The 27,662-nt window shown below is 37.0% G+C and overlaps 2 protein-coding genes across 13 annotated transcripts in view; one reads left to right on the top strand and one right to left on the bottom strand.

Annotated features, from left to right (window-relative positions):
* The window catches only part of ATG2B (autophagy related 2B), a 47,434-nt gene extending 24,844 nt beyond the window's left edge, over positions 1–22,590 (bottom strand). For 3 of the 10 annotated variants that reach the window (XM_082316651.1, XM_082316654.1, XM_082316653.1), the window contains exons 1-18: positions 22,200–22,590; positions 18,393–18,555; positions 16,376–16,528; positions 15,292–15,394; positions 13,747–13,909; positions 13,088–13,267; positions 9,759–9,859; positions 8,521–8,699; positions 7,720–7,874; positions 6,879–6,990; positions 6,461–6,722; positions 5,409–5,559; positions 4,758–4,850; positions 4,391–4,609; positions 2,802–3,075; positions 1,874–1,979; positions 584–776; positions 298–440 (exon numbers count right to left, since the gene is read on the bottom strand). In XM_082316651.1, the coding sequence (XP_082172777.1) occupies positions 298–440; positions 584–776; positions 1,874–1,979; positions 2,802–3,075; positions 4,391–4,609; positions 4,758–4,850; positions 5,409–5,559; positions 6,461–6,722; positions 6,879–6,990; positions 7,720–7,874; positions 8,521–8,699; positions 9,759–9,859; positions 13,088–13,267; positions 13,747–13,909; positions 15,292–15,394; positions 16,376–16,528; positions 18,393–18,555; positions 22,200–22,361 (2,912 nt within the window). In that variant the 5' untranslated portion in view covers positions 22,362–22,590. Of the gene's footprint in view, positions 1–297; positions 441–583; positions 777–1,873; positions 1,980–2,801; positions 3,076–4,390; positions 4,610–4,757; positions 4,851–5,408; positions 5,560–6,460; positions 6,723–6,878; positions 6,991–7,719; positions 7,875–8,520; positions 8,700–9,758; positions 9,860–10,458; positions 10,605–11,340; positions 11,403–13,087; positions 13,268–13,746; positions 13,910–15,291; positions 15,395–16,375; positions 16,529–18,392; positions 18,556–22,199 lie in introns of those variants that run through there. The other 7 variants (XM_082316655.1, XM_082316656.1, XM_082316657.1 and 4 more) reach the window with 6 other exon arrangements.
* Positions 22,591–22,861: 271 nt separating this feature from the next.
* On the top strand, positions 22,862–26,929 carry GSKIP (GSK3B interacting protein). Of its 3 annotated transcripts, none has more exons than XM_082316663.1 (3): positions 22,862–22,904; positions 24,120–24,378; positions 25,009–26,929. In XM_082316663.1, exons 2-3 carry the CDS (start codon positions 24,121–24,123, stop codon positions 25,168–25,170), a joined length of 420 nt encoding a protein of 139 aa, XP_082172789.1. In that variant the 5' UTR covers positions 22,862–22,904; position 24,120; the 3' UTR covers positions 25,171–26,929. The 3 variants fall into 3 exon arrangements, with proteins under 3 accessions (XP_082172789.1, XP_082172787.1, XP_082172788.1); XM_082316661.1 differs by lacking the exon at positions 22,862–22,904 and adding an exon at positions 22,939–23,092; XM_082316662.1 differs by lacking the exon at positions 22,862–22,904 and adding an exon at positions 23,101–23,498.
* The last annotated feature ends 733 nt before the right edge of the window (positions 26,930–27,662 follow it).

The raw sequence follows: 27,662 nt of genomic DNA, 5'->3' as shown, positions 1-27,662 counted from the left end.
GAACAGAGATCTGAACAAAGTATTCACTGAAAGCGAAAGACTATTTAACTTTACCCTTCATTCACAAAATCTGCCAAACACTTTTTAGCAGCTGGCTGCTATGGTATTGATCAAATATATGACACAGTGGCGTCTCTGATGTCAACTTGGAAGAATATTTATATAGCATTTTCATTACTAGAAAACTATACAAATGAATTCCTGCTGTAGCTGCTCATTCAATTGCTTTTATCAACAATGAAAACAGAACTAAAAGTACAGGTCGCGGTAACCAAGCAAAACAATTATCATACTTGCCTATTGTAAAGTTTTTCATAGAAGCTTTTGTTTGGTAATGTTAAGTGAATGTTTGGTAACATGAGTTCCAGTACATAATGAGAATTGCTAATTGTTTTATCCTGAAACTCAGTCATTTCAACTACATCTCCTGGCATCACCATCTGAAAGAAAAAAGAAAAAAAACCTTCTCAAGTAAAAAACAGAACAAAACAAAACTGGAAGCCAGAAGATGCATATAAAAGTAGTGAGAATATATTAATTTTGTTCACCATAAGCACAAAGCAATAACAAAATTTTATAGTACCTCTTCATTTTCAAACATGACCCTACGAGAAGAAAAAGGAGAAGGCTCTGGTCTTCTAATATCACAGACATCCTTCAAAGAATGAGACCCTCCTTCTTCTTCCTCTTGAAAGTTATTATCAACTTCTTCCTCCTCAGCTGCTATCCGTTCCAGAATAGAGTGCACAGCCAGAGGGTTTATTTTCAATACAATCCTGATATTGGAGAAGTTATGCAGAATAAGCCATTAGAGATGCTTAGAATTTTTATATTGATGCAGTTACATGTCCCCTAGCCCTACTAGCTAGCCATTAAATACACATAGACTAAATAGCTCAAAGACCAGACATTTTTTTTTTAGAGAAATCGATACCATTACGAAAAACACCAAACATATAGGGACAAAGGGACATGGGGAAAAAAAAAAACAACAAAAAACCAACCAACCAAACAAAACCCCACATCAGGCAAAAAGGTTCATGTCTGCTTTTTTCAGCTCCATCAGGTGACCATAAGGTGACCCCAAAAAAACCCTAGCACTCTCAAAATAATGCTTGTATCATTAGACCATCAACAGCTATTAAAAAATGCTCTGCTACATGATGCAGTATTACATGTACACAGTGTTATGGAAAAAATTATTTTTACCATTATAAAAGAAAACCATGTTGAAAAAATGTCCATACAAACTTGCTGTTAGAAAGCCACTGAGTTTTGTAGCAAAAAATATATGTGGCAAATTCTGCAGAAAATCTAAAATTGCCTCTTTAAACACCTTATTACATGTTACAGCTGCTAGGTCCTTCTGTTCAGTAACTCTGAGGTATTGTATTGCCTTACACATGATATAAACTCCAATAATTCAGTCACAATATAATTATCCTTATTGTTGTTATGGCTTTATACTAGCTTATATTAATATTTTGAAGCAAAACTCAGCTGAGATTTCTTTTTTTGTTTGGCATTCAGTCTTGAATGTAAAACTAGGAAAAAAGGTAAAGTGACCAAAAAAAACCCAAAAAAAAACAAAGAGAAAGTTTCAAGTCTCTAATCATTCACCTAACTTTCACTTAAATTTACCCAAGTCTATGCAGAAACCATTATACATTAAAACCATCTTGCATTATTATAAATGGAGAAGTTTGGGGGTATTTTAATAAATTCTTGGGTTCTTTTCCATAGCTACATGTTCTTTCTCTGCAAATTATTTTAAAGCATTTACCACCCAGGCAGTCTGCATTAAAATTAGAAAAATAACAGTGCTTCATAAAAATCCAAACAACCCACATTAAAATATAAAATATTATCTTACCGAGGCCAGTCAAAATTGTCTGATGATGATGTTATATCTCCATCTATGCCACCAGACACTTGAAAAAATTTTATTGGTGCTTCTGCATTATCTTCTTCAAATGAACCTGAATAGAAAGAGATTTTTAAGAACTTAATACAGGAATGAGAACTGCTAGCTTCAGGTTGCCCGCTCCTTAGGCTGGAGCCCAACAGACTAATAAAATTGACAAAATGCTATTACTAAGGTACTTACGCAAACTTTATTGTCTTTTCCTCCAAAAATTAAATATTTATTTTTAGAAACAAAAATTATTTCACATTATCTTCTACCTAGCAGCAGTTAGAAAACCAGGTGCTTCTGATGCAGATATATTCATTTACATTCATAGCATCACTACGTTATGTCACAGCCTTGAAAAGTACACAGAATGACAAATCAGCAGAAAAGGCTACAAATATAAACTAGTCTCACAGATTTATTACTTTGAAAGATATTAGAGGCATAAAAGTATTAGTTTTCTCAATGACAGTTATTTAGGACATCATTCACTTCATTTCTAGACTAGACTTGAGATTCCTAATTTGCACAGCTGTAGTATCCCCCTACAAATCTACAAAACTTACCCTAACACCATGCTGAGAGATACCAGTTTGTTTCCATTTAGGGTATAACAATATAACAGAAAATAACAGAAATAATAGCTCAGATCTCAAAAACAAGAATGCAAGCACTACACCTACATACATTAGCCTCTCCTCCTAGTAGTAGTATTTTGACTTATGCTAATATTTACTACACAACACTAAACTGCAGCAGAGATATCTGCTTCAAAATTCAGGTGGAAAAACACTCTCTGTGTTAATCCATGTGAAAGGACCTTTGTCTCAACTACGTAACACCTGGGAAAATAAAGAAGAATATTTAAATATAATGTTAACATTCTTACCAGTTAGGTCTTTAAAGGTAAGTTCTAATTTAACTTGTTCTGGAGTTGACCCTCCTATAAACTCAGTTTTAAATTCCATATCTGTAAATTCAAGATGAAGAATCTCCTTCTGAAGCGATTTCTTAAACCATGGTCCTCTTTCCTGATCTGACCGTAGATCAGGTATTGGGAAGCGAACAGAGAGATTTAATGCTGGGGCAGTGACTTGAACTGAAACTCTACAGTTTGCAGGAGTATGTGAATCATCCAGAAAAACTTCAGTAAATGCTTTATGCTAAAAAATAAAGGAAAAAAAAAATCTAAATTAGTAATTTTTACTGCTAATTTCTCTATGGGGAAAGCTTTTGATGATGTTATATCTAAAAATGAAAAATATTCATTTTAGATATATCACACAAAACACGTATTAGGACCAATTACTATTACTCTTACGATATTCTTCTATTACTGGTGCTGTTAAGATTCTACTTAGTTAGAAGTCAAGTATTTGCAGAGGTTAGCAATCTTTCAAAAATGGCTATCTTTGCATTTTCTCTTAAATTAGAGAGTGAGAGTACCAAACAATATTCAGCTGCAGTTAGGAACTATCATGTCTCACAGTTGTTTGGGTTTTTTTTTGTTTGTTTGTTTGTTTGTTTGTTTTAAATGCTACTATTGAGAAGTCAGAACTACTATCATGCATATTTGCCCCTTTCAGTAAATCACAGCTTCCAGCTCCTGTCACTGATGTGTCATGCAAAACCTCCCTGAGTGTAGCTTATTGCTGACCATCACTGAAAAGAATCAAAAACTTTCAGGACATAACCATACTGACAGAAATTATTGATGTCTTGCAAGTTTTTAAATGAGGATTCTCTTAAATAAGTTTTGAAGACTAATTTTTCTGTAATCAATCAATGCAGCAATTACACAAAGGTATTTATTGCTGTGTAGAAAATCAGTTAATTGCATGAATCCTTCCTCATGTATTTCAAGAAAAGCCTTCAAGTTTAATGCTATCGTGCTAAATATACTAACGCTTAAATCCTGACAACCTGAACCAAGACAAACAAACTCCAACTTCTCTTGGTACTCGATCACTAGAACACAACGCATATGTTTCCCATCCTTTCTATTACCTACCCCAAAAGTGGGTAAGGCACAGCGGAGGCAACTGGGCTGACTGTGATGCCTAAAGACTTCAATATAGAAGTGGAATTGTCAGCAACAGTTTATATCAGCTGCTGGAGAACACGATGGGACAGATTAGGGATTAGAAGTCAGTGAAGATTCCTCTTTTTTGCCCAGTTCTGCTTGCTTCAAGAAGCTGAGAACATACACAGGTTGTGAAGCAGCTACCATTGTCTTTACGTCTGTTATCAAGTATGCAATCACTGAATCTAAAATGAGTATCTATGTCAGATGGCTACTGTTCTGTATCAGAAGTAAAAAAAAAAAAAAAATAACAAACCAAATAAAACATAAAACCAAACAAAACAACCCAACCACCGGAAGTCAATGAGCATTAGCAATCTCAGGCTTAGTGCCATCTTGCCTTCCTCCTGCAAAAAAGTCAGCAAGTTTATTAAGCAACTTCACTTCTAACTTACCAGACTTATGTGCTTGTTGTAAGAAGCATACATGTGAGATGCCATCATCTCCACTGTAGTTAGTTTCTGTGGTTGAAGTAAGGAATTTAATCTGTCTACAATACTAATATCAAGCTCACAAAACACTGGACTTAACTTTACTTGTAACTCTGCTTTCTGTGGAACAGAACTGAGTCTCCCTTGGCTACCCTGAAAAGAAAGAGAAAACGCACTAAAATCCTTAAAAAAAAAAAAAAAAGAAACAAATTATAACAACTGAGAGTTAAGGACTCTCTGTTTTACAAGAAAGATACCTTTCTACTAAAATGCACAAAATCAGACAAAGGTTATTATACAGAAACTTGGTGTTTTTAATCTCCCACCTTACCTGAGGTCCTCTGTTATCTGAATGCTTATAATGAAGCTGAAGGCATGGAATAGCATGAGATTCATTTCCTTCTTCAGAATGAAATGTCAGCAGCTTTAGAATAAAATAGAGTTAAAAATATGTAATAGATAAGGAGGAAGCACTTGCCACAGGAAAAAAGTTATTTATGACATTTTTACCTAGAACAGACAGTAGGTAACCCTACATTCAAGTCAGCAAACAGAGCCCCAGCCCAACCACTTACTCAATCCACTTATTCAGCCACTTTATTGGATGTCTCTGACCATTAAAAGAGCTGGAAGAATAATCATCACCCAAAGAAAACTTCGCATTGCTCAACTCCATGGGTTAGTTTTCGGAAAACATTTACTCTAATTCCCAAATTGTGTTAAGCATATTTAAAAGAGAAGTACACTAGTGAAGTCTGGCTACTTAACGCTATTCCTGTCAGGTATGACAGCAGTCTGGTTCACTATTTGAGCTTGCAATTAAAATATAAGTTGCATCTTAAAACCGTAACATATTAAAAAAAAAAAAAAAAAAAGTAAAAAATTTTAAAATTTTAAAATTACAACCATTTTAAAAATCCAGCATTCTCAGTTACAAAATTAACATTTCTTTTTGATGGAATTCCCTGTATTTTTTACATACCTCCGTATAGTGAGGCTGAATGGAATGAGAGTCAGTAGAAAAAAGGCATTCTAGGAACTCCATATTCCCAATGGATAAATCAGTACTAAAACTTCGAGAGGCAGTCCTTTGCCTTTGTTCATAAGACACTTTGATGCCAGTACCTATAAATCTGAATTATGAAAATTACGAATTATGAAAAGTAGCATAAAACAATAAAAATTATGAAAAGTCAAGATTTACATAGGTAAGAAAGGATCAGTACAATCCTTTGGAAAAAAAAAAAAATCATTAAAACTGCCATAATTTCTCCAAAAATAAGAAAAAATTCTAATTATAACAGATTATAAACTTTAGCAACAAAGACAATGGAGGTCACTTATATTACATGTTCAACAATGGTCAGTGTAGAGAAATTTGTAAAGAACACTTTAAACATCTAACCTAAGGTGCAATTCACATAAAGCTGGGAATCTATCATCTTTATATAGACAATGAAAAAGTCAAATGCCTCAGGAAGTCTAAATTACATGATAAGGTAAGCAGAGATACACATACCCTTAAATATTTTACTTCATACACTGTACTGGGACAGTAAAAACTTCTGGAAATAAAGACTGTTGACTAACTTTATGATTTTGCTCACACGTACTTTTTATCCCTACTGATACTGTTTTGCACTAAGTAAAAGCCTAAGCTCCTTCAAGCACAAATCCCTATATTGAAATAGGGATGGTCCTGTAAAATACAGCTATTTCTAAAGAAATAATTTACTTAATGATCCTTGACTCGCTAGATTTCTGAGGTAGAAACTGTACCTAGTTTAATTCATCTATTGTTGCAAAAAGCTAGGTTGATTTTAATGTTTATGCACTTTTCTTCTTTTTTTATTAAAAAAATACACAGTCTTGGACAGCAGAAGTCAAAATTCAAGGTTATTTTGAAATTAACAAAGAAGTCTAATGCATTTCAAATATTAAGTGACACAATTCCTATGGAAATAAACTTACTTTATTAAAATGTACTTAAAAGATATTTTTCTTAATTATATTTATTAATAAGCAAAGTTATACCTAAGGTGATCATGAGAACAAGCTTCTGCAAATACTTCTCGGAAGGACAGAAAATCTTCTGTTGAAAACTTAACTGGCTCAATCTTTTCTATTCGGGTAAAGAAATCCCGAGCCATTGGTGTCAATGGGTTAAGGTTCAGTGAACTTTCAGGTGGGGGTAAAGGGTCAATATGAAGTACAGACACTGAGAAAGTTCCAACTGCCAGTCTAAAAAGAAGCTCAGGTCTGGATTCATCCACAGAAACAGATCTGGATGGAATAGCTGAAATACAAAATTAAGTTAACGTAATTTTTCAGCAATAACACATTTAGAAAATCATCTTAATTTGATTTTAATTTCTTTTTACAAAGTTGCTGCATAACAATTCGTTTCCAGAATTATCTAGGGAGCAGAATGCAAAACAAGATTTTTACTTACATGTCCTTCTTAAGGAAGTCTGGTGAACCATGTTGGCTGTAACTGAAGAACCTCTTGGAGGTTGTAGTTCTTGTTTGTTACGATCGAGAAAATCACCCCAAGTCGGTTGAAGCTAAAACAAAAATATATATGATCTTAAATTTGACAAATAGATGTTAGACATTAGATAAATATAAATAATAAGGTACAGGAACAAAAAGAAAATACATGTATAAAAAAATCAACCGCATGCCATTTCATGACATATTAGTGCTCAACTAAACAATGTACATATGCTTTACTTTGGGCTACGCTTTCTAATTCTATGATCATCTACACCCACATACTTTTAAAGCTAATGTTGCTCTCTCCATAAGCATATATTCTCCTGTTTCTGTGCAAAAAGCACAACAGTTCTCCATGGCTTTCATTAAGCAAAACATTAGGCACATAACACATTTGGGAAAGATGGTGATATCAACAGCAAAATTTTTATGTTTTTTTGAGGAATAATGTAATACAGCAATTTTGTACTTTTTATTGTCTTTTCCTATGTAGTCCATATTAAAAGAAAACCCAGATGGCAAACATGCAGTTATTAAAAAGAAAATAAATCATACAGTGTCCTAGATAAGCTTCAAGGCATTTGAAAACAAATATATTACATTTCCTCTCTTCGTAGCCAAACAGATAAGAAACTTTCCAATACAATTTCCATAGCAGAAAATGAATACTATCCGCTCTAAACATTTCAATTGTCCTAGGATTTTGCAATAGTTCTTGATATTGTAAAGAATATTTATGCAAGTTTCAGACAAAAGTGTTAATTTCAAAAAGATTTTAAATGTAGTTAATACTATACCACTGTAGTGCTCAGGGGAGATCCTGCTGGTGTAGTTGTATATGTACTGGTTAAAGACAAGTCTAGATCCATAGTTGGAGGGTCTCCAAGAGGTGGAAGGGAGGAAAGGCTGTGAGACATGTCCATTTCAGCCATTGAGAAGAAAACCTCTTCTTCTAATGAGAACCATAGATAGTAAAGAGTTATTTTCTAATGAAAAGAAATAACTTTACTTTAACAGAAATGTATTTGTAAGTTCAGAAATCTAACTGCTAGACAGAATAACCGGCTAAGTATGTTATTTAGAGAAGTTCCAAGTTCTCTTGACACTGAGACTAATAGCACCTCTTGACGATGAGACTTAAAAAAAAAAAAAAAAACAGGCAAAAAACCCTAATAAATACTAAAACAGCTAAACATTCCATTTTCATACTCAAGTTGGCATAATTTCTCTAAATTCATACACTCTTCTTTTGACAAATCAAAGTTCATATTTTCACATTAAAAATAATCAGCAAAAAATTATTGAAATAAAAATATAAATATCAGGACAATACAACAATTATTCTCTATTTAATTTCCTCAACCATGCATTTGAAAAGATGTTACACTGCATGTGTATTTACCATGTTGCACAGTAACATACAGATTACTGAACAGTTTTAATGGAATACTGAACCAAGTCTAGCCTGATACCTAAACTAGGTGTTAATTTTTTATTCAACAGTACAATTAATAGCATACAACTATTCTATGTCAAAGTTCTTTTGATACTTAAGTTAGTAAGATTAAAAGATGAGCTGCATCATCTTTTATACTTGCCACGACTAGAAGGTGTTCTGGCACTCTCTGTCTCATAGAAGCTTTGTTCAGATGATGCTCCTGCAGATAAAGACTCTTTTCTTAAATAACGTTTCAACTCCATCTGAATCCGATACTCATCTTCCTGTTGCATTGGCCGGTTCTTCCTATCTTTATTTGACAATTCTATCCTGCTTAGGCTCTCTGAATTCAAAAAAAGGACAGAAAGCCCACTGTAATTTCCTTACCATATCCCAAAGAAAATTCAAAAATTAATCTGAAAATTAATGAATTGTTGTTGGTGTGTTTATATGTGCGTGCATGTGTGTAAATCAGATGTGTATATACATGCATTTTGTTGTTTTGGTGATTTTACTTGTCCAAAACAGATTACTCTCTCCCCAGCATTCATTAATTTCAAGTCTGAAGGAAATATTTTAAGGTCATATATGCAAATGTGTTCATATATAATATCAGCATATATTTCTCTTCTCAGTCAGCTTTAGGGACTAAGGACACTATCTCTTAAAGGTTTTACTACTAAGGAATTATTAAAATTTCAGGTTTGAAGATGATACATACGGGAAACTATTTGTAATGCTTTTCCAGTTATCCAACAGCAACAAACTAGTCCAGTACAACAAATAAATCAGTATCATTAGAAGAATATTAAGCATCTACCCCAGACATGACAAATCTTTTCAAAAAGATTAACTATCTATCCTAATAATAAGTGTTGTTACATTAGGTAGACAGGGCAGGAACGAGAAACCAAAACACCCTCATCCTGCTAGTGCAGTAGTCTAAACACCGCTGTTATTATCTAGCAAATATGGCCAAATGAACTCAATTACTGTCTGTTCTATGTTTTCTGTGCCTGTCACTAAAGCATAGGATAGAGAAGGAACCAGACTGCTAAGCCCCTCTTGTGAAACAGAAGCTACAAGAACCAAAGTTGTTCTGGCCTCCTGATTTTCTCCACCTACCATTTCCCCATCTCTTGTCCTATTATATAGTCACCTGTCAAGCCTTATTTGTTACCTAGATTTTCATTACCAGTATGTACAATTTGCAACTGAAGTCAATAAATTGATCATAGTCCTACTCAGAGCAGCTACAAAACATTTTGCTAAGATCAGATAGAAAATAATAATAATCTACCACCACAAATATTTTTTTCCACTGAGGAAACTTGTTTATCTTGCAAAGTTTGTTTTTCGTCCACTGTAATACATATTTAACATTTACACAATGTTCACTTGCCTGGTCCAGCAATAGCTGCTACCATGTCCAATAGAAGATGCACCTGCCTTGGTGACAGAAATAGATGTACAGAGTCTATTTGTCCATCTACATCCAACTGAAAAAAAGAAAGAAAAAAATTTCAAGAACACTTAAGGAATTTTTCTTTAAGTGTCTTGAAGCAACTGTTTTGATAATAGATTGTGATGCTGTAAAGGATACAGCCATCCAGCAGTATCTTCATCTTCTACACAACAACAGCTAGAAATTTAATTGTGTATTGCTTCTGATCTGTAGCTTGGCAGGATAAACGCAGGTGTGTCACTCACTATTTATTAGCTTAAAATAAATACACAATTGCCTGATAGGAAAATTCAAGAATACCATTAACTTGCTAGTTGTTTTGCTGCTTTAATAATTCCAGAAGTAATCAACAATATAAAGTTAGTATTATGTACTAATTATAAAATACTGAAGTCAGCACCTTCTGAAGTTGACCTTAAAAACTGTAAAGGTTCTCTTCAGGACTTCTCTCTAGTATACAGATGAATTAATTCACATACTTTCTTCACGAAGAGTGGGATGTTTATAGAAGTCTAATTGGTTTGATACGGTATACAACTAAGCAAGCCACTTATCTTTTAAAAGCAGCTCAAGCTAAATCTATGTTAAGGACTTGTATAGATTTATTTTTCAGTTCTAGAATTCTGTACTCACAGACATTGGTCCATTCATGATTAGTGCTCATTGTATTGGGCGTAGGTGGCAAGGTGTTGGCAGCAGGGTATGCTGCAGAGACAGCCTCTATGCTAGGAGGTCAGGGTCTGCCCCACGCTGGGCAGAGCTGGTTCCAGCCAGCCCTGTAAAAGGACCCACCTCAGGACACAGCTGAGCCCATCAGCAAAGCTGGTGGTGCCTCTGTGAAAAACTTAAGAAAGAACAAAATGCTGCACAGGCATTGAGGAGAAAACAGGAAGAGAAACAATCCTGCAAACACCAAGGTCAGGGAAGAAGGAGGGGGAGAAGGTGCTCCAGGTGCCAGAGTAGAGATTCTCCTGCAGCCTGTGGAAGAGATCACACCAGAGAAGACACCCACACTGAAGCTCATGGAAGACCCCACTCTGCAGCAGGTAGATGTGCCCTGAAAGAAGCTATAGCCTGTGGAAAGCCCACACAGGAGCAGGCTCCACGCAGGTGTTGCACCCACGAAGAGAATCCCACACAGCAGCAGGTTCTCCTGTCAGGAACCGCGGCTCATGGAGGACCCATGTGGGAGCAGGTTTATCCTGCTGGACTGTAGCCCATGGAGAGGACCCACAATGAAGCAGTTTGTGAAGGACTGCAGCCCAAGGACCCACGCTGGAGTAGAGGAAAAGCATGAGGAGGAAGGAGCAGCAGAGAGGAACTGTTATGAACTGGCTGCAACCCCTCAATTCCCCACCCTCCCTGCACTGCTCAAGGTGGTAAGGAGGTAGAGGAGTTGGGAATGAAGAAGTGAAGTTGAGCCTGGGAAGAAAAAATGAGTGAGGGGAAGGTGTTTTAGTTTGTTTCTCATCATCCAACTCCACTCTAATTGGCAATAAATTAAATTAATTTTACCCAAGTTGAATCTGTTGTGCCCGTGCCAGTAACTGCTAAGTGGTCTCCTCATCTTTATCTCAATCCATAAGCTTTTTCATCATGTTCTCTCCCCCGTCCTGTTGAGGGGTGCAAGTGAGAGCAGCTGGATGAGTGTATGACAGCCAGCCATGGCCAATCCACCACCCTCATCGGGGTGGAGGGAGCGGTGGGGGGGGGGGGGGGGGGGGAATTAGGCATGCAGTATAATGCATTTATATGAAAATACACTTTTCCTCATGAACACCTTAAGGGAATATTTACCTAAGCGGGGAAAATAAATGATCAATTAGTTTTGTGTACTGTTTCCTACTATTTTTTCCATCCTTTGGAAAGAGTTGAAAGAAAATGAAATTATTGAAGTGCATCATACTTGACATGAACTTATAAAGAATATTTTGTAGTTTACATGCTTGAAACACCTATTCTAATCAAATGTGTTCTAACATAATTCAGTTTCCAGAGTAAAAAAAAAAAAAAAAAAAAGTGAGCCTAGACTAAGAATCTGTGTTCTTTCCAATCTGCATGAACTCCACCTGATAAATCAAAAAACAGGTCCTTCTTTAATTTTGTCAGTACATCCATTTGCTAGTTCAGATGTTGCTGTTATCTAACATACTAAGCGTTTTACCTGTTCTCAAGCCCAACTTGCAGAGACCACTGCTCTGCATTCTATCATATTCAACTTCTATAAAACAAAAATTACTCTTAACTCTGATCTTGATGGTTTTCTTCTGACTACCTTAAAATACAACTAATGATATAACAGTGGAAAATTTTTGATCTTTAGAAACATTTGGACACCAGTTAAAGGTGTTAACTGCATTAACTGTTCATACTTCTGAAATAGCTAGCATTTTTCTATTTTGCACCAAACAAAATATGTTATTTCACTTTGCAAGGACTTTTCTTAACTGAATAAACAAATTATAAGGATTGACTAGAAATTGCTGGACATAAGAAACTTTTCTACTACAGCAGAAACCTTCTGCTTTCTGTAGACTATAGTGCACTATACAAGACAGGTCAATAGCCAAATTTAAAATTGGAGACAAGGGGAATGTATTTACACAATTTTACTTATATACTCACACTTTAAAAAAAAAATAGGGCTTTTATTTTTAACTGCTTTGCTTCCTGTATCTTTATGTAAAAGTCAAATAAAATATTTTAACTGGTAGCATTTAAATATGGCATTATTTGATTTCCTATAAATTTTAATATAAAAATTCAGAAGTAGAAATGTTCATGTTAGTTTTATAATGCTGCAATGTTGCAACCTAATTAATCATTTAAGGTTTACTTATAATTGTTGAAGTAAATTATACCCTTTTAAAACCAAAGTGATTTTAATCAACCAGTTAAACATTCCACACATACATTGGCAAAGTCAGTCATAGTGCTACAAGAAAAAAGGATAAAATAACAGCAGGAGATTCATGAAAACAAAACAACTTTCTCAGGAGTTACTCCAATACATAAATTCAGTCTCTCTAACATACAAGAATTCTCCTTTAACAGATTTCAGTGTGCCATTGACTTGTCTGGCCACTGTAAAGATGTCTTATTAGACATATATATTGGTTTTGAATGCAGAGATTCTAAAACAAAACTAAGGGGATTCTGTTCCTTTGAGAATCCCACCATTTTTTGTATGCAGTTGAAAAAAAAAAAAAAAAAATCCTACATAACTATTAATTTAGTTAAAGACCAGGAAAGCATGACTAACCTTAGCTCCAGGAAGTACTTCATTTTGCTTTAATGTTAGGCTCAACTCCATTCTACCAATCAGCTTACTGATCTGTACAGGGTCAGAAGGAGTAATTTCTGGCAAGTTTCTCGTTAATTGAGGATGTGGCTCATAAGTGATTTTTGGATTCCAGCTAGGTGAAAGCTTTGGTTCAGTTGCCTTAAAATGTTACAGAAAAAGGAATAAGAATGTATCCTATTTCTTATTAAAAAAATAAACAAGCATTTCAAATAAGCATATCACACAAATGATCATTTTACAGAAATATAAGTTTGACAATGGCAATAAAAACATGTATTGACAACTGTGAAAGAAACAAGGCACGTGAAATGTGAAACATTAGGCCTTTGCAAAAAAGTGGAGCAAGTTTACACAGAATAGTGAATTGCAGAGGACTTCTACACATTAAAGTTGCAACCAGATTCCAGTACAACACATCCTAAATTTTACTCAGTCCTTAAGTCTTTATTTCCTTCCCCCTCCTAAAAATCAACAGGAAGTGATTATGAAACTTATCAAACACAGATTAAAGTAAAAGTTGAACTTCTTTATCCTTCAGAATGAATCTAATATATAAGTGTAACAATATATTCTATCCTTCATCAATTTACATTCTTATATAATACATTCAATTTTACCAGCTGCGTAGCTGAACACACTGGGGAGGACTTTGCTGATGCAGGAAACTCATCCCAGAAGAAAGAGACACCTGAGAGCTGCAGTAACTTGTGAGCAAAAGCTGTGGGCTGATGTACATTAATTCCAGAGCACTCATCTGCAGTTTCATCACAGTACATAGTTCTGGGAGACAAAAAGCAAGGAAATAAATATGGTGGGTGTATGCAGACTGTTACCTTTATTGTGCCATACAGCCTCTAAGTTTCTACATGTTCTCTCTCTTCATACTATTTACAATGCAACTGACTGGAGTTGAAAGGAGAAGCCACCACTCTTTGGGAATGGGTGGAAATCTTAGATTTTCTACAGGACGCCACAGGACAATTGTGACATGCTTCCAATGTGAATGTATCCTAGTGTATTATCCTAGTACTTACGTCTAATCTAACCACAAAGTGAAGGAGTCTGCCCAACACTTCTATACATACATTTCCATTAGAACACACAATTCTTGCTTCAGAACGTGAACTTTTTTTAAATCTGCCTTCTAACATTTTTCTGTTGTCTAAAAGTACTACTTGAAAGTAACCTTCTCTGTCAAAATGAAAGTTGAAAATTGAGAGAACAGGCTCCAATCCTGTAAAATTTCTGTGAAATTAAATTTCTTGCATTATAATACTGAGAGACAGCACAAACAGTAAACTCTTAAAAAGATGCAAGTCTCCACATAATAGAATCTACAGTGGAAAAATGCACCTACCTTTCCATAAATGACATGTATCAAACATCAAAACAACATGCTATTTAACAGTTTGTTTCAATCTAGTTTTTAAAGTACAGGAAAGGAGGTTTGTTATGGGAATGGACTTCCATAAGGAAGATAATTACAGTTTTACCGACATCTGTCCTGAATTGAACATAACAACCTGAAGTCTATAAATGTTTAAAACCAAATATATTTCATTAGCATTTCTCAGTAGGAATCAGTTTTATTTGGTAATAATTTCCACATTTTGCAAGAAGGTATCATTACACTATCCCATAGGTCAGGAAAAATACTTTAAGAACATGTACAGTTAAAAGTAATTACAGTAATTACATGTGGGCTCTTCTGAAAGCTCACAGAGGACCTAAAATCTTCCAGTTTAAATATTTTCAGAAAGAAAGATACAGTCCTGAAAAAAATTAAAGTGTCTTCAATACACAGGAGGAACTGTTAAGATATTAAAATCCCTTTGCGTAAGAGATGGTCTGATTTGCCAATAATATCCATTGACTGTTGAACATCTAAGAAATAGTATTCATTAATTGTAGAAGTGGTCATTAACTTATCTTTGGAAAATCTTCTAATTGGAACTCTTCTAATTTGATGGTTAAATATCTTTAGCTTAAACATGTTAAGTGGAAATTGAGTGGAGAAAGTGCTCACTGGCATTATAAAAGAGGTGCTCAAGAGCTAGTGTCTGACTGTGAATCAAGAATGTGTGTGCATGGGTAAAATATATTGTACAGGAAATGGCAAAGAGTGCCTTAGGAAAAAAAAATAGATCAAAAAAAATCTTTACCTTTCAATTCTGATTTCAAGTGCAGTTCCACTTTTAGAGTTTTCCGGCACATGTTCTATTCGTAAAACAGTATCTAAAAAGGTAACTTTCACTCTTCTTAGAACTTCATGAGAAAACAAAAAGATACCATGCAAGCATTTAAGTCAAGTTACTCAACAACTTTTATAACCAATTTAACACGGTCTTTCATTTTGTTTAAGTTCTCAATATTTATTTCAGTGGATATAATCAATTGAGTTTAATAATGTAATGACATCAAGTGACAATGTAAACCGCTATTAAATGTCTAATATGTACATCCACACCAAGCAATGGACCTTTAATGCACGTATATTTGAGCAAGTGACAACTCAGACCAAGTTGTTCTATGGCTCAGTGTGGGTGGTCCTCAAAGAAAGTACCCGCTTCATTGTGCACCATGTCTGAACTCCTATACATTGCTATAGCACCACGCTACTTTGGCTGAATACTTCTATTTCTAGATCCAATTTTAAACATTTCCCTTAGCTCAGACATTGCAGCACGAGGCTCTCCACACCACAGTGTGGTCATAAGCCCTTAGATTCTTCCACTTAAAAACACCACCACCACCAAAATCCAGAGTTTCTGAAGTACTTCTAACAACGTGGTGTGATTATTGAGATACATATGTTGTAACACGTCAGCTTTATGTAAAAATAGCTGAAAAGCTGTTCTTTGTTTCTCCCTCAACAGCATCACCACTAACAATCTAAGTTTGTGTGATGAACTAAATTGGAACCTCCAAAACCAAGGCATCTCACCAATCACTCAAGCACTGAATTAGCTGGATTTGTTCTGGTGTAAACAAACACCAATTTGCCCTGAAGTAGGGTTCATTCTGTCCACTGAGGGAAGTATACACATATTTTGGTAAGTAAATGGGGTTCCCCCTGCCTTCGAAAACAAGATCAATTATCCTTACTTCCTGTTTAAATTTTACAGGTAACAAGTCAAAATTGTGAGACAAGTTATGGCAAATGAGATGCCATTTTGTGAAACTGAGACACAACATAAACTGATTTAATCTCAAATGTTCATTCAGATCTCAATCATTAATTCATACCTGTTTCAATAGTTTCTGCAAATTTCTCAAGTCCTTCAAAAGGCTGGGACCCTTCTCCTTGTTCATCTGTCAATTTTTGGCTAAGACACTCTTTTGCAAGCTGCATACTACTGGTCATAAAACTTGACCAATACATAGGCTCAGACCCAGATGCTGTGGAGTAAGAGAAATCTTAATAAATTTGATCCTGAACATTTTGAAACAATAATGACAAAATGAAATAATGCATTTGTCACATTCAGAAAAATTTCAACAGCTTAGTAAGAAGTTGTACTTAAAAACAAATCTAGTTACAATCTCCCTTTATACACTTGTACTACTTTAAAATTACTTTATTTATATTGCATAGGTAAGAGTCTGGTATTTGAAAACTCAATATAAACAAGATGAAACCAGGATTTAGTGTAACCAATCTTCAGTGCTGGTTTAAGTGAATAATTTCTCAAGTACTTTTATTATCTTGGTATGATGTTGCAGGCATAATTGGCAAAATGAAATCTAGAAAATAACTCTTTTTTATTAAGAATTATTTTAAGATTTCTTATTCCATTTGAAACATATCCTAGATGGGGAAAGACTAAACAAGGTTTAAGATGTTATCTTAGCATATTAGAACACGTTTTAAATGTCTAACACAGACCTGCCATAAGAAGTAGAACATAATAAAATCCGAGAGCATAGCACGTATTAAGCTGAAAAAGTTTTTTAGCAGCCAGATTAACTTAATTGACAGTGCATTCCTGTCAGCTAATGCCAAGCCCATTGTGAGCAAATACTGTAAAACTAGATTAGAAAAGTTAATCAACTATAACACTCTAGTATAGACAAACAAAAGTAAACCAAGCACAAATACAAACGTGTTAAAACAGGCAAAACATTCCAGTTTAGCATTCAGGTCTGGAAACATCTATGTGGCTATAAAATTGTGATAAAACCAGCATCATAGGTTTTTTTCTGCTGTATTGCAAAGCTCTGTGCATGAAAGAGAACTAAAAGGATGCAAGTGAATAAATAAAGCTTCATCCTAATACTACCATTCTTTCAAAGCAATAATCTTACATCAGAAAGCAAGACAACTCAAAATCTAGTTCCAGTTAAACAAATAAGAATGAAGTGTAGACTATATATAAGCAAGTTACTTAAGGTAACTTGAAAAAATGGAAAATAGGGTTTATGCATTTTTTCTCTTCTTTATGATGCATTTAAAGAAATATTTTCTTCCATCTTCTCTACACTACAAAAAGGAAAACTAATTAAAATCCTTCAGACATTCATTCAAAATTTTTCACACACTAAAAAAGCACTAAATGTCCTACGCACGCTATAACAACACATCTTAACAGAATGTGTAGAGGTTTGGTAGTTAGTGAAATTTTATCACCAGGACAGTCTATAGACCAGCTAGATTCTAGCTCGTCAGCTAGAAGAGCTCAGACAATCCTCTCAGCATTATAGTAAAAGGTAGTAAGTATTTAGAGTATTTTAAAGTCGTTATTTCAGACTGTGATAGCAATTAAAATGTATTAGTTGTTCTCCAAACATACAAGAAGATGCATCTTTTACCCTAAAGTTGCCGAAGAAAGCCAGAACATCACTGTAACCCACCTCATAGTTCTACACTACTGTGTTATCCTACTGCCACCTAACAGCCAGCTACTAATGCTGACTAACAGCACTTGGCATACAACACCCAAAAAACCTAGCTAACAAAACCTCCTTTCCACACACTATTATTTTCATTTCAATATGTCTGAAGCATTTTGGAAGAAGAGATACAACAGTAGGAACATTATAAACATTTAAAGTTATTTAACAGAACAACAACCAACTGAGAAACACTTGACAACCAACTGACTAACACCTGACAGTTTCTTTTTTTATTACATTCTCTTTCATTAATGTATGTAAATTAAATGGCACTTTAAATAAGACTAAGAACTGACTAAAGCAAGTGTAGCCTTTTGCCTCTGAAAAACTGCAAAGAATCTCCCTTTCCAAAATTAAAAATTAAGCCTACCAAGCCTTGGTCTTGGCCTGAAGACCATTTCTAATCCTTTTACTTCTAACGCACAGTTATCCTGTAGCAACGACCCCCATGGAACAGATAAAGAAATTGACTGGATAAATCCATCTGTGACTTCCAGAGGTGCATCTGCAGACTCCAGGATCTCATTAAGACACTAGAAGAAGAGAATAAAATAAAAATAATAATTATTAAAAAGAAAAATAAAATCACATCCATAATTTTGAGTATAACAGCTAAAACATACTGAGGCTACCAGAAAATGAATTATACTCAGAAAGACAATAAGCTGGCCACTTTCAAGTATTTTGATTCCATCATAATTTGTTTCACAATAATTACTTCGCTTTCAGCACAATACAGATTTCTCTGTGGTAGCTGTACACCCTGTATTTTTGCACTATACCAAAAAATTCTGCTATCTTATTGTTATAAACACTACAGTACTGACACAAGTTGATCTATTCTTTCTCTGGCAGTACTTGAAGAAAGCTGAAAACAGGCTGACAGTAAAAACGTAAAAAGTACCTGGTTTCTTGGCAAGAGTATTTCACTAGCATTCAATTTCAATGTAATGTTGATTTTAGCTTTCTCTGTGACACTGGCACAATGGAACCGACTAATCATCTCTTGACGTATAACATACCTGCCTTTTCTAAATCATATTTTAATATATTAAATGTTCAGCACTAATTTAAAAATTGAAGCTTAGTGGACAGACCAATATTCTACAGAAACTGTTGGGTTAATCCAGTCCTTTATAGTGACATTATAAACAAAACTACAATCAAGCTTCCCTCAGTATCATACAGAGCAAGTGAAATTGATGAGACAAATGGAACACCAGATCTGAAGAAGTAACTTAGGATTTTTAAGTTTTCCACAATCCTCAGAAAAGACACTGGTTGCACTGTATAGCTTTCATTACATCCATAAAGAGTCCAAAGAGCCTATTTTCAAAGGAAGCATATTCTTCGCATTTATGTTTAAAAAAAAAATGCAAATGCCCCGATTCAAAAATTTAGTTAAAACTCAAATTAATGAACAAGAACTATCTAGGCTGCTTTAATAAAACAAAAAACAATCTAAATCACATACCAAATTTGGTGAGTGCAACCTTCTAATACATACAAGACCCTACTAAAGACTATGGTTGTAATACTAGGACATAATCTTCAACTGGCAAAATAAGTGTGGCTTTGACCTTCCTGTGTTGAACAGGGCCACTGATTTTACCTGAGAAAATGCATAAAGTCGACATCAAAAGTATTTAAAAAAAATAAGGATTTAAATGTTGCTTTCCATTTTAATCATATTTAAAATGTTGTTATAATTATATAGAATAATTTAAAAACAAAAACGAACAAAAAAGTCTTCAGAAAATTACATTTTTCATTCTTACGTCTCCAGGTGCAATTTTCCCGTCATGTTAACTTGTTGCTCTGCTTATGCTCTTAATTACTTTGCTTTTAGAATTTTGTTTGCTTGCCTGTTCAGCTTTTCTAGTTTCTGTTTCAAAGTCCACTCAAGCAGAAGAAAAAGACATCAACTTTAAAGAAACAGAACCTCAAACAGTTCTATCGGGAAATTATTTAAGGATCGAATAATCAACTAAAATTCAGTGATATTAAAACTTTATTTGGAATTAAACGTAAGAATTATAGATGTGGTAATAGCATAAGATAAGGCAAAAATTTGGCATGAAAACCATATTTGAAAATATCACCGATTCATTTAAATTACTTGAACCATTACAAAATAATTTGCTATAGCAGGAAGTAAGCTCGTTACCAAAAGCTATTGTGAATAAATCTGATCTCAGATGTCTTTCTGCTACCAACATACATGGCCATAAAAATTAGTGTATTTTAGTACCTTGCTTATTACTCTGAAATAGAAATTTACTATCTAAAAGTAAACAAATTCAAGTATTCTTATAGCTAAATTACTTCATAAACAGGCCAGTTGTTCCTAGAAAGTAGCAATTAGAGCAGTCCAAGTGAAATTTTAAAACTGAAGCGCAGCCTTCACATCAGGACTTGTTCCCACGTTTTTGACTGAAAGTCCCCAGCTGAAATCACAGTAATGCTAGCAGTGAAAGTACTATTTCATGTACATTAAGATTCAACCACAAACATCATGGGTTACATTTTGATTTTTCTAAACGGTCCAGGTCCCAAGAGGCAAAGAGGTTACACTAATAGCCCCAGGTATTCCCACGTATCTCTATAATCTATAAACATGTACAATATTGGCTAAAATATCTACAATATTAAGATGAACAGAAATATCCACAAACATGGATAAGATAATATGTAAAAGTACAGTCATCCTGGTGATTCATAGAGAACAGGCTTACAATGACTAGGGGGGAAAAAAAGGAGCTATAATACTTCCGCGACATCTGTTTTTGCAATCTGTCATACATGAGAAAGTCACGTGCAGAGAGCCTCAAACATGTCACTGTTTACAAGCCAAAAAGAAAAATGCTGATCTACAAATGGGGAAGATAACCTAAGGATTATTGTACATACATTTAACCACTGCGTATACAAAATTAACTGTTCATTTAGTAATGGTCCATAACCGCTCCTGTTTCAAAGTATTTACATTTTAAACAATGTCACGTCGACTACTGAAGAGTGGTGTGATACCCACTAGAGGGCATAATAATTCAATTAAAGCGAGACAGCCTTACTGCCTGCCACAGAAAACAAGCTGCAGACACAGCCAGAAAAGAAAACAAACAAGCAAACAACAAAAAGACCCCACACTAAAACACTGGTAATGTCGAGCATTTCTACAAATGTCTGTCTCCTGCCACTTTCAAACGTATTTTCACACAAACAACTGGAAAAGCATTATTTGAAAACATCACATATTCACGAGTATTTTAAAATGTACCCAGCATGGCGTAATACCAGAACATACTATAGTAAAAATGGGCTTTGGAAGTACTTTGTAAAGCAATAAGCCTGTGTACCTAGTTCATCATCTGTGCTACCCTGGAAGTCGATGACTGACGCACAGCTGTGCTTAAGGCTCCTCGTGACAGTCACTTGACTGGCAGGTAGAATTCAGTTGGTAATTAACCCAAGAAACTTTATGAAATATTACGAACACGGACACAGACCTTTGGATTACTACAGTAGGCTGGAAGTATGCACATGTGCGCGCACACACACACACACACAAACAAACATACATACATGCCAGGACTGGAAAAAAGCTTCAGCTGGTTCAAAGCGTGACAGCCCACCTGCTAAGCAAACTCTAGCTAAAACAGCTTTCCATGTCAACAAGCACTTTCACCATTTCAAGACTAGGGGACAATTTTTAGAGATCTACATGGACTAAGCTCAATAAGAACTAAAATGCCTCCAAGATCAGACAGAACAGGGATTACTATATGTTATCATCTCTAGTAGCAGTCAGTAAACATGCTCCTCAGTAACTACAGTAGCCATTTCTAGTAGTTTGGGCTACACTAGCTCCTTCTCTCTGAAATATGAGCTGCTACTGCCTTCTATTTAGTTTGTTTCCTTTCTCGTAATTAGAAGTAACGAAACCAAAGTGCGGCTAGAAAAACATATCCATAAAAAAAAAAAAAAATCTGAGCATTTATTAAGTGCTCACATATCAGAGAAGAGTTCCCTGGATGAAATGCTAATTATGGCTGCAACTTTTTACATAAAGGACGCTGGGTACTGAAAATAAGGTGGGTGGCAGCCGGGGGCAGGGAATCAGCTGGTCCCTCAGACGCAGCAGGAGCCGAGGGGGCGAAGCGCCGGCATCTCTTACCCACTTATCCAGAGGGACCTGCGTCAAGGAGCCGGTGCCCTGGTAGAGATCCAGGCTGAGCTGCTCCAGGCTGAGCTTCTCCTGCAAGAAGTGGCCCAGGTACCTCTGCAGCAGGTACCTGCAGGCCCTCTTCTTGATGGACTCCGAGAAAGGCCACGGCATGGCGGCTGCGCGCCGGGGGCCGCGGGGCCAGGCGGCGCGACGCGGTCGGGGCCGGGGCCGGGGCCGGGGCTGGCCCCTCCGGCGGGCGGAGAGAGGGAGGTGAGCCGCCGGGCCCAGCCTCACCGCTCAGCGCGGGCTACCGCGGGGGCTTCCCGCTGCCAGGCGGCGCCCCCGCCGCCCCTCGCACCGCCGGCGGGGCGGCACTGCCTCCCCTCAGGGCGAAGAGGCGCCGACAGGTAGCTCCATCCTCACTCGGACACCGTCGCCGCCATCTTCTCGGCGGCCCGCGAGCACGGAGGGGGCCGCCGCAGCCGCGCTGCGCGGCAGAAGGGTGCGCGGAGCGGGGAAGGGGCTGGGGTCCGGCGGGCGGGCCCCCCGCCTCAGCTCTCCGCCGCCGGCGAGGGCGGCCGGGCCGATCCGCGCTGTTTGTCTCCTCTCCCCGCGCGCCCCCCCCGCCGCCGAACGCCGTCACCGGCACCGTGACGTCCGCGCGGAAGTGGCGTCGCCGAGCGGAGGAGGCGGGGGCGGAAGCGGCCGCAGGAGGTGCGTGAGGGGGCGGTGTCGCGGCGGAGGGGCCTCCGCTGCCGGGCGGCGCCGGGGCGAGGCGGCGGTGGGGGCCGCCTCTCAGCGAACGGCCCGGGGGAGGCAGCGGGGCGGGTCGCTCTGCGCCGTTGCGTCCGGAGCTGTGCGGGGTCGGGCGGCGGGGCCTCGGCCGCCCGTCGGCGGGACTGGTAGGTGGGCTCCGGGGCGCGGCGCTGCCGGCGGGGGTGGCGCCCGGCGCCGCTCGCGGCAGGGGCGCAGGTGCGATCCGAGGCCGTTCTGCTGTCCTGACATCGCAGCGGCTCCCCGCGGAGGGGAGGCTGCGCAGCTCGGTAGCCAGCCCCCCGGTCGCCTTCGGTTTCTTTGGAATTTGTTTGTAGGTGCAAGGTGGGATTCGTCAGGGAGGGGCGAATCCCGTGCTGTGAATGTCTTGCGTGCTGCGGGTCGGTTGTTGCCAGTCCCCGGTCCCTCCGGGCAGCAGCGCTCAGCCACAGGGCACCGGGGGCAGCGCCCTCGGGGCCTTCCCGGCTGGCCGTAGGCAGGTCTCCCTGCGGTGCAAGGTAGCCCAGGCCTCGTGGCGACACCGGTACCTGAGAGGCAAGTGCTGGGGCCGCTGTGGGAACCCCCGCGGAGTCTGTCCCTTTTTGCTAACATTTGCTTACAAAGGCCAGCTATGTATGCCTCTGAAATGTATTGACAGCTGTGCATGAAAGCTTAATAAAAGAATTGTTCTTTAGTGACTGTAAACAAAAAGCTGCTGTTAATATGTCTTTATAGTCTCTGACAACCCATTTAGTTCACAGACTCTTCCAAGTCTTTCTTAAATTCACCAACAATAGGTTTTTATTTTCTACAGCTATTGATTTCAGTTTTTCCAGGCATGACTTGTCTTCCTACTGCATTCTGGATCAGCAAAGTGCAGAATTAATTACTGCTGAATCATAACAGAGTCTTATACAACAGAATGCGAGTTACTTGCATAAGCAGCAGCAACTTCAGTGATTCTGCTTCTGCTTCTAGGTGCTATTGTAACCTTCCTGAGCAGTTGTTCTCAACGTCCTGGTTTTGAGTTCTGGAAGTCACTGGGTTTCTCATTTTCCTTTTTTTTGGACAATGTTAAATACATCAAGTGCTTAAGATATAACTCTTGTTTTACAGTGTTAATATATATTGAGTGTAGTGGTATGATAAATCTAAAATAAATGTTTCCATATGCAGAATGGAGACTGATTGCAATCCTATGGAGTTACCCAATAATACAGGGTTTGAAGAGGATTCTGATTACAGAGACTTTGAAGGAACAGATGTGAAAGATATGAGACTAGAAGCCGAAGCTGTTGTGAATGATGTTCTGTTCGCTGTCAGCAACATGTTTGTCTCAAAAACCCTTCCCTGTGCAGAGGATGTGGCATATATCAATGTGGAAACCAGGGAAAGGAACAGATACTGCCTGGAGCTCACCGAAGCAGGACTCAGGGTAAACTGATTTGTTTATAATTTCTTAAGCCTCTTTGTTTTGAACAATGATTGTGTTCAAAAGGTGCCTAGAAAAATACTTCACTGACACCAAAACAGCATACATATTCCTGTTGTACTTTTACGAAAGCCTGTTCTACGTGTTTTCTCCTGGAAAGTGGAACTTTAACTAGTTACTTACAACAAAGCAAGAAGGGAAGTTGATGAAAAAACAGGCATTTATTTGCGACACAAAATGATGAAGATTGAAGCAGCAGTTTGTTATAAGCCTGTCAGCCTTTGGGTTTCTCGGGTACCCACATAAGTCAGTAATACAGCATGTATACAACTCCTTTTTGTATCATTTGCATTTTTTGTGCAAACATTTAGATGTAAGACTTCTTTTCAAAGGTCGTAATGATAGATTTTACTAATATTTTGGGTTTTGGACAAAAGGTATTTGAAACTGTTTAAATACTGTATTACCACTAAGCCCCATGGTAGAAAGCACAGACTGTGATTTAAGTCCAGTATCTTTTGTTCTCACAGTACTGTACTACCCTGACTGGCAAAGTTAAATGGTGTGATATGTGTTTCCCATTGCAAGGTGATCCTAACCATCGAAATTTAACCAGTGATTTCTTTGTTGCAGGTAGTAGCTTATGATTTTGATCAGACTGATGACAGATTGCAAACTCCGTACCATGAAACTGTCTACTCTTTATTGGACTCTCTCAGCCCTGCATATCGAGAGGTGTTTGGAAACGCATTACTACAAAGACTAGAAGCTTTGAAGAAAGATAGTCAGTCATGATTTACCCAGAAGTGAGGAAGGTTTAATGCTAGAAGGAATTCTTAGCGTGAAGCACTGAGATCTTTCTTAAAAATATAATCACAAACATCTTAAGCTTCATTTCTTGCATTAATACCTAATTCATGGTAGTACTACTCTATAACATTTTGCTACAGTGGATTTGCATATATCGCAATGCTATTAAAAGCCACTTTGATAAATTGCAAAATTAATAAAGTTTTTTGTTTTCTTTTTTGTTGTAGGTGAGCAAGTAAGTTGCTTCTTACAACATTCAGAAAATTTGGTCTCTTTTCAAAGTGTTATTATCCAAAACTCTGAAAGTAGAGAGACTGAATGTTATATATACAAGTGGTAATTTTTTTGGTGTGCTTACTGCTAGTTTTCGTATCTGCTTTTTAAAATAAGAGTTAACTACTTGCTCTACCCAATTAATGAAGAATAATTGGGAAAACTACTGTTCTGCAAAGAACAGAATTTTAGCTTGATTTACTATACATAAATCTGAAAATTCTCAGCTTTGGTAACAAGAAAGATGGTTCTTGAACACTTGAGCGTCGCTTATATGCTGACAGTATCTGAGTTAAAAGCAAGGCTCAGTATTATTTGATCTGTCCTTGTCTATGGCAACCAGCAAACTCAAAATAATAAATGAGATGTACTGCTAATATATGAATGTATTGTCTGAATTGCAAATGAGTTAAGCACAGAATTAGGATGTAATGGGCTACATTTCCTAAAGATGATGTTATATATGATATATATATATGTATGTATGTATGCTATATTGTAACTGTTTGGGAGGCTTGGAAGACATTTTAGCCTGTTTACTATTCTGAATGTGTGTTTACATGATGTACAGGATATACCCAAGAGTATTTTTGCTTCAGCCTTTACTTTCTATAATACAGTACTTTGGTACACGCGTTTTTCACATTTTCTCCTTCAATTGTACAGCATCCTCTCCTAATGAATACTAAGCAAGCACTGTAACGTTAATTGCATTGTATTGGTTTGAAACCAAAGGCTGTATGAAATTTGCTAAGACTAATATAAACTGGAAGATATAACTTGTATTTTCTACGTAAAAACTGGTACAAATCTCTTTATAAATCTATTGTTCTGCTGTAACTTTTCAAGTATGTACTGAATGGTAGACTTTTTAAAAATTACAGTTGGTTAGAAATACCAGTACTATTGAACTAACATTCTGTGACGTTCATACTTTTTGTATTCTTGTATTATTCAGTATTTGTGCATCTTTATTTAAATAATCCTGCCATTATTCTGCCATGCTTTTGTGACAAGTACATGCAGTAGCTTTTTTGGAGCCACACTTAAGGATGCATCGGTTCTCATGAAGTCACGGGTTCCAGTGACTTTAGTAGAGCTACACTGACTTCTACCTGCTAAGGATTAGTCATATTAATTGGAGAAGCCTAGTAGAGCTTTTGTAATAGCTTTGGGGTAGTGATGTACAACTATGACTGACAAGACAACTGTAGTTAGCGCTTCTGTTTTCCAGAGCTTAATTTTGTGTTATTTTATTATCTTTTTAGGTTGAAACTTCTGATATTAATCCTCTGCCCTAGGGTATGCTTCCATGCTCTAAAAATAGGCTCTCTTTTGCACACAGGTCTGTGGCACGTGGTTAGTCCTCTGTGAGGAGAATGTACTTTACCAAATTTATATTTGAATATTTTCCCTTGCAACTAATTTACTTGTTCAATTTCAGTGACTAAAGCATTAAATAAATGCACCAGTGTGTTGTATTTTTCTTGGGGGGGATGCGGGGGGAGAAGCTACTGGAAAGGAGGGAGTGAACAACCAAAGTTGTCATGCCCATAAAAAAATCTTAAATAGTTAACAAGTATTTGAAAACCTTTGGCTGCCAACTTGTATTTGCTGAAACTTTGTCATGAAAAAAACAAGGTAGGTGATTGTAAAGAGGGACTTGGAAACAAAGTGTTAGAAATACAAGTGGAAAAATGCCAAAGTAAATGTTACATTGCTTTTTTTTTTCTTAGGCATCTTTAAAATGATTTGTCATTTTGTGTGCTTATTATAAACCTAAGCTGAGAAATACTTCTAAAGCAGGTGTTTTGTAGGTGTTACCAGAAGAAACTGTTGTTTCTGATAACATACTGCACTGTTAAAAAGGGGAAAGCTGTGTCATTCTACTACGTCTGGGTTTATGAGTACGAAGAAAATGCTGTCCAGCCCCTATACTTCGGCGTTGCTGCCTGTATGGAGGGAGATTCTCTGAAGCACAGGCAATGGAGACTTTAAATAGGTTGCCTTTGGCTGTCAGGTGTTTTCATTACCTGAACCCCTGAGTGAGTGCTGCTTGGCCTAATGTAGCTGTTAATCTATGAATTACCTAAAAAGCCTCAAAGCCTGCCCGCTACCTGAAAGTATGTCTAATAACCTAATTAAAGCTATTTTTGCCTCAGCAGTACTACATACCTTTTGTCCTGTTCCGCGTCTAGAAGTCA

This window comes from Platalea leucorodia, assembly GCF_965183815.1.
Source record: "Platalea leucorodia genome assembly, chromosome: 7".
Classification (NCBI taxonomy): Eukaryota; Metazoa; Chordata; class Aves; order Pelecaniformes; family Threskiornithidae; genus Platalea; species Platalea leucorodia.
The sequence above is the reverse complement of the archived record's forward strand: the minus strand, read 5'-3'. Positions and strand labels throughout refer to the sequence as shown.

Coding starts and splice junctions, on each gene's coding strand:
- GSKIP (XM_082316663.1), top strand. CDS start 24,121: ATGGAGACTGATTGCAATCCTATGGAGTTACCCAATAATACAGGGTTT. Junction 24,379..25,008: donor TCACCGAAGCAGGACTCAGG/GTAAACTGATTT, acceptor TCTTTGTTGCAG/GTAGTAGCTTATGATTTTGA.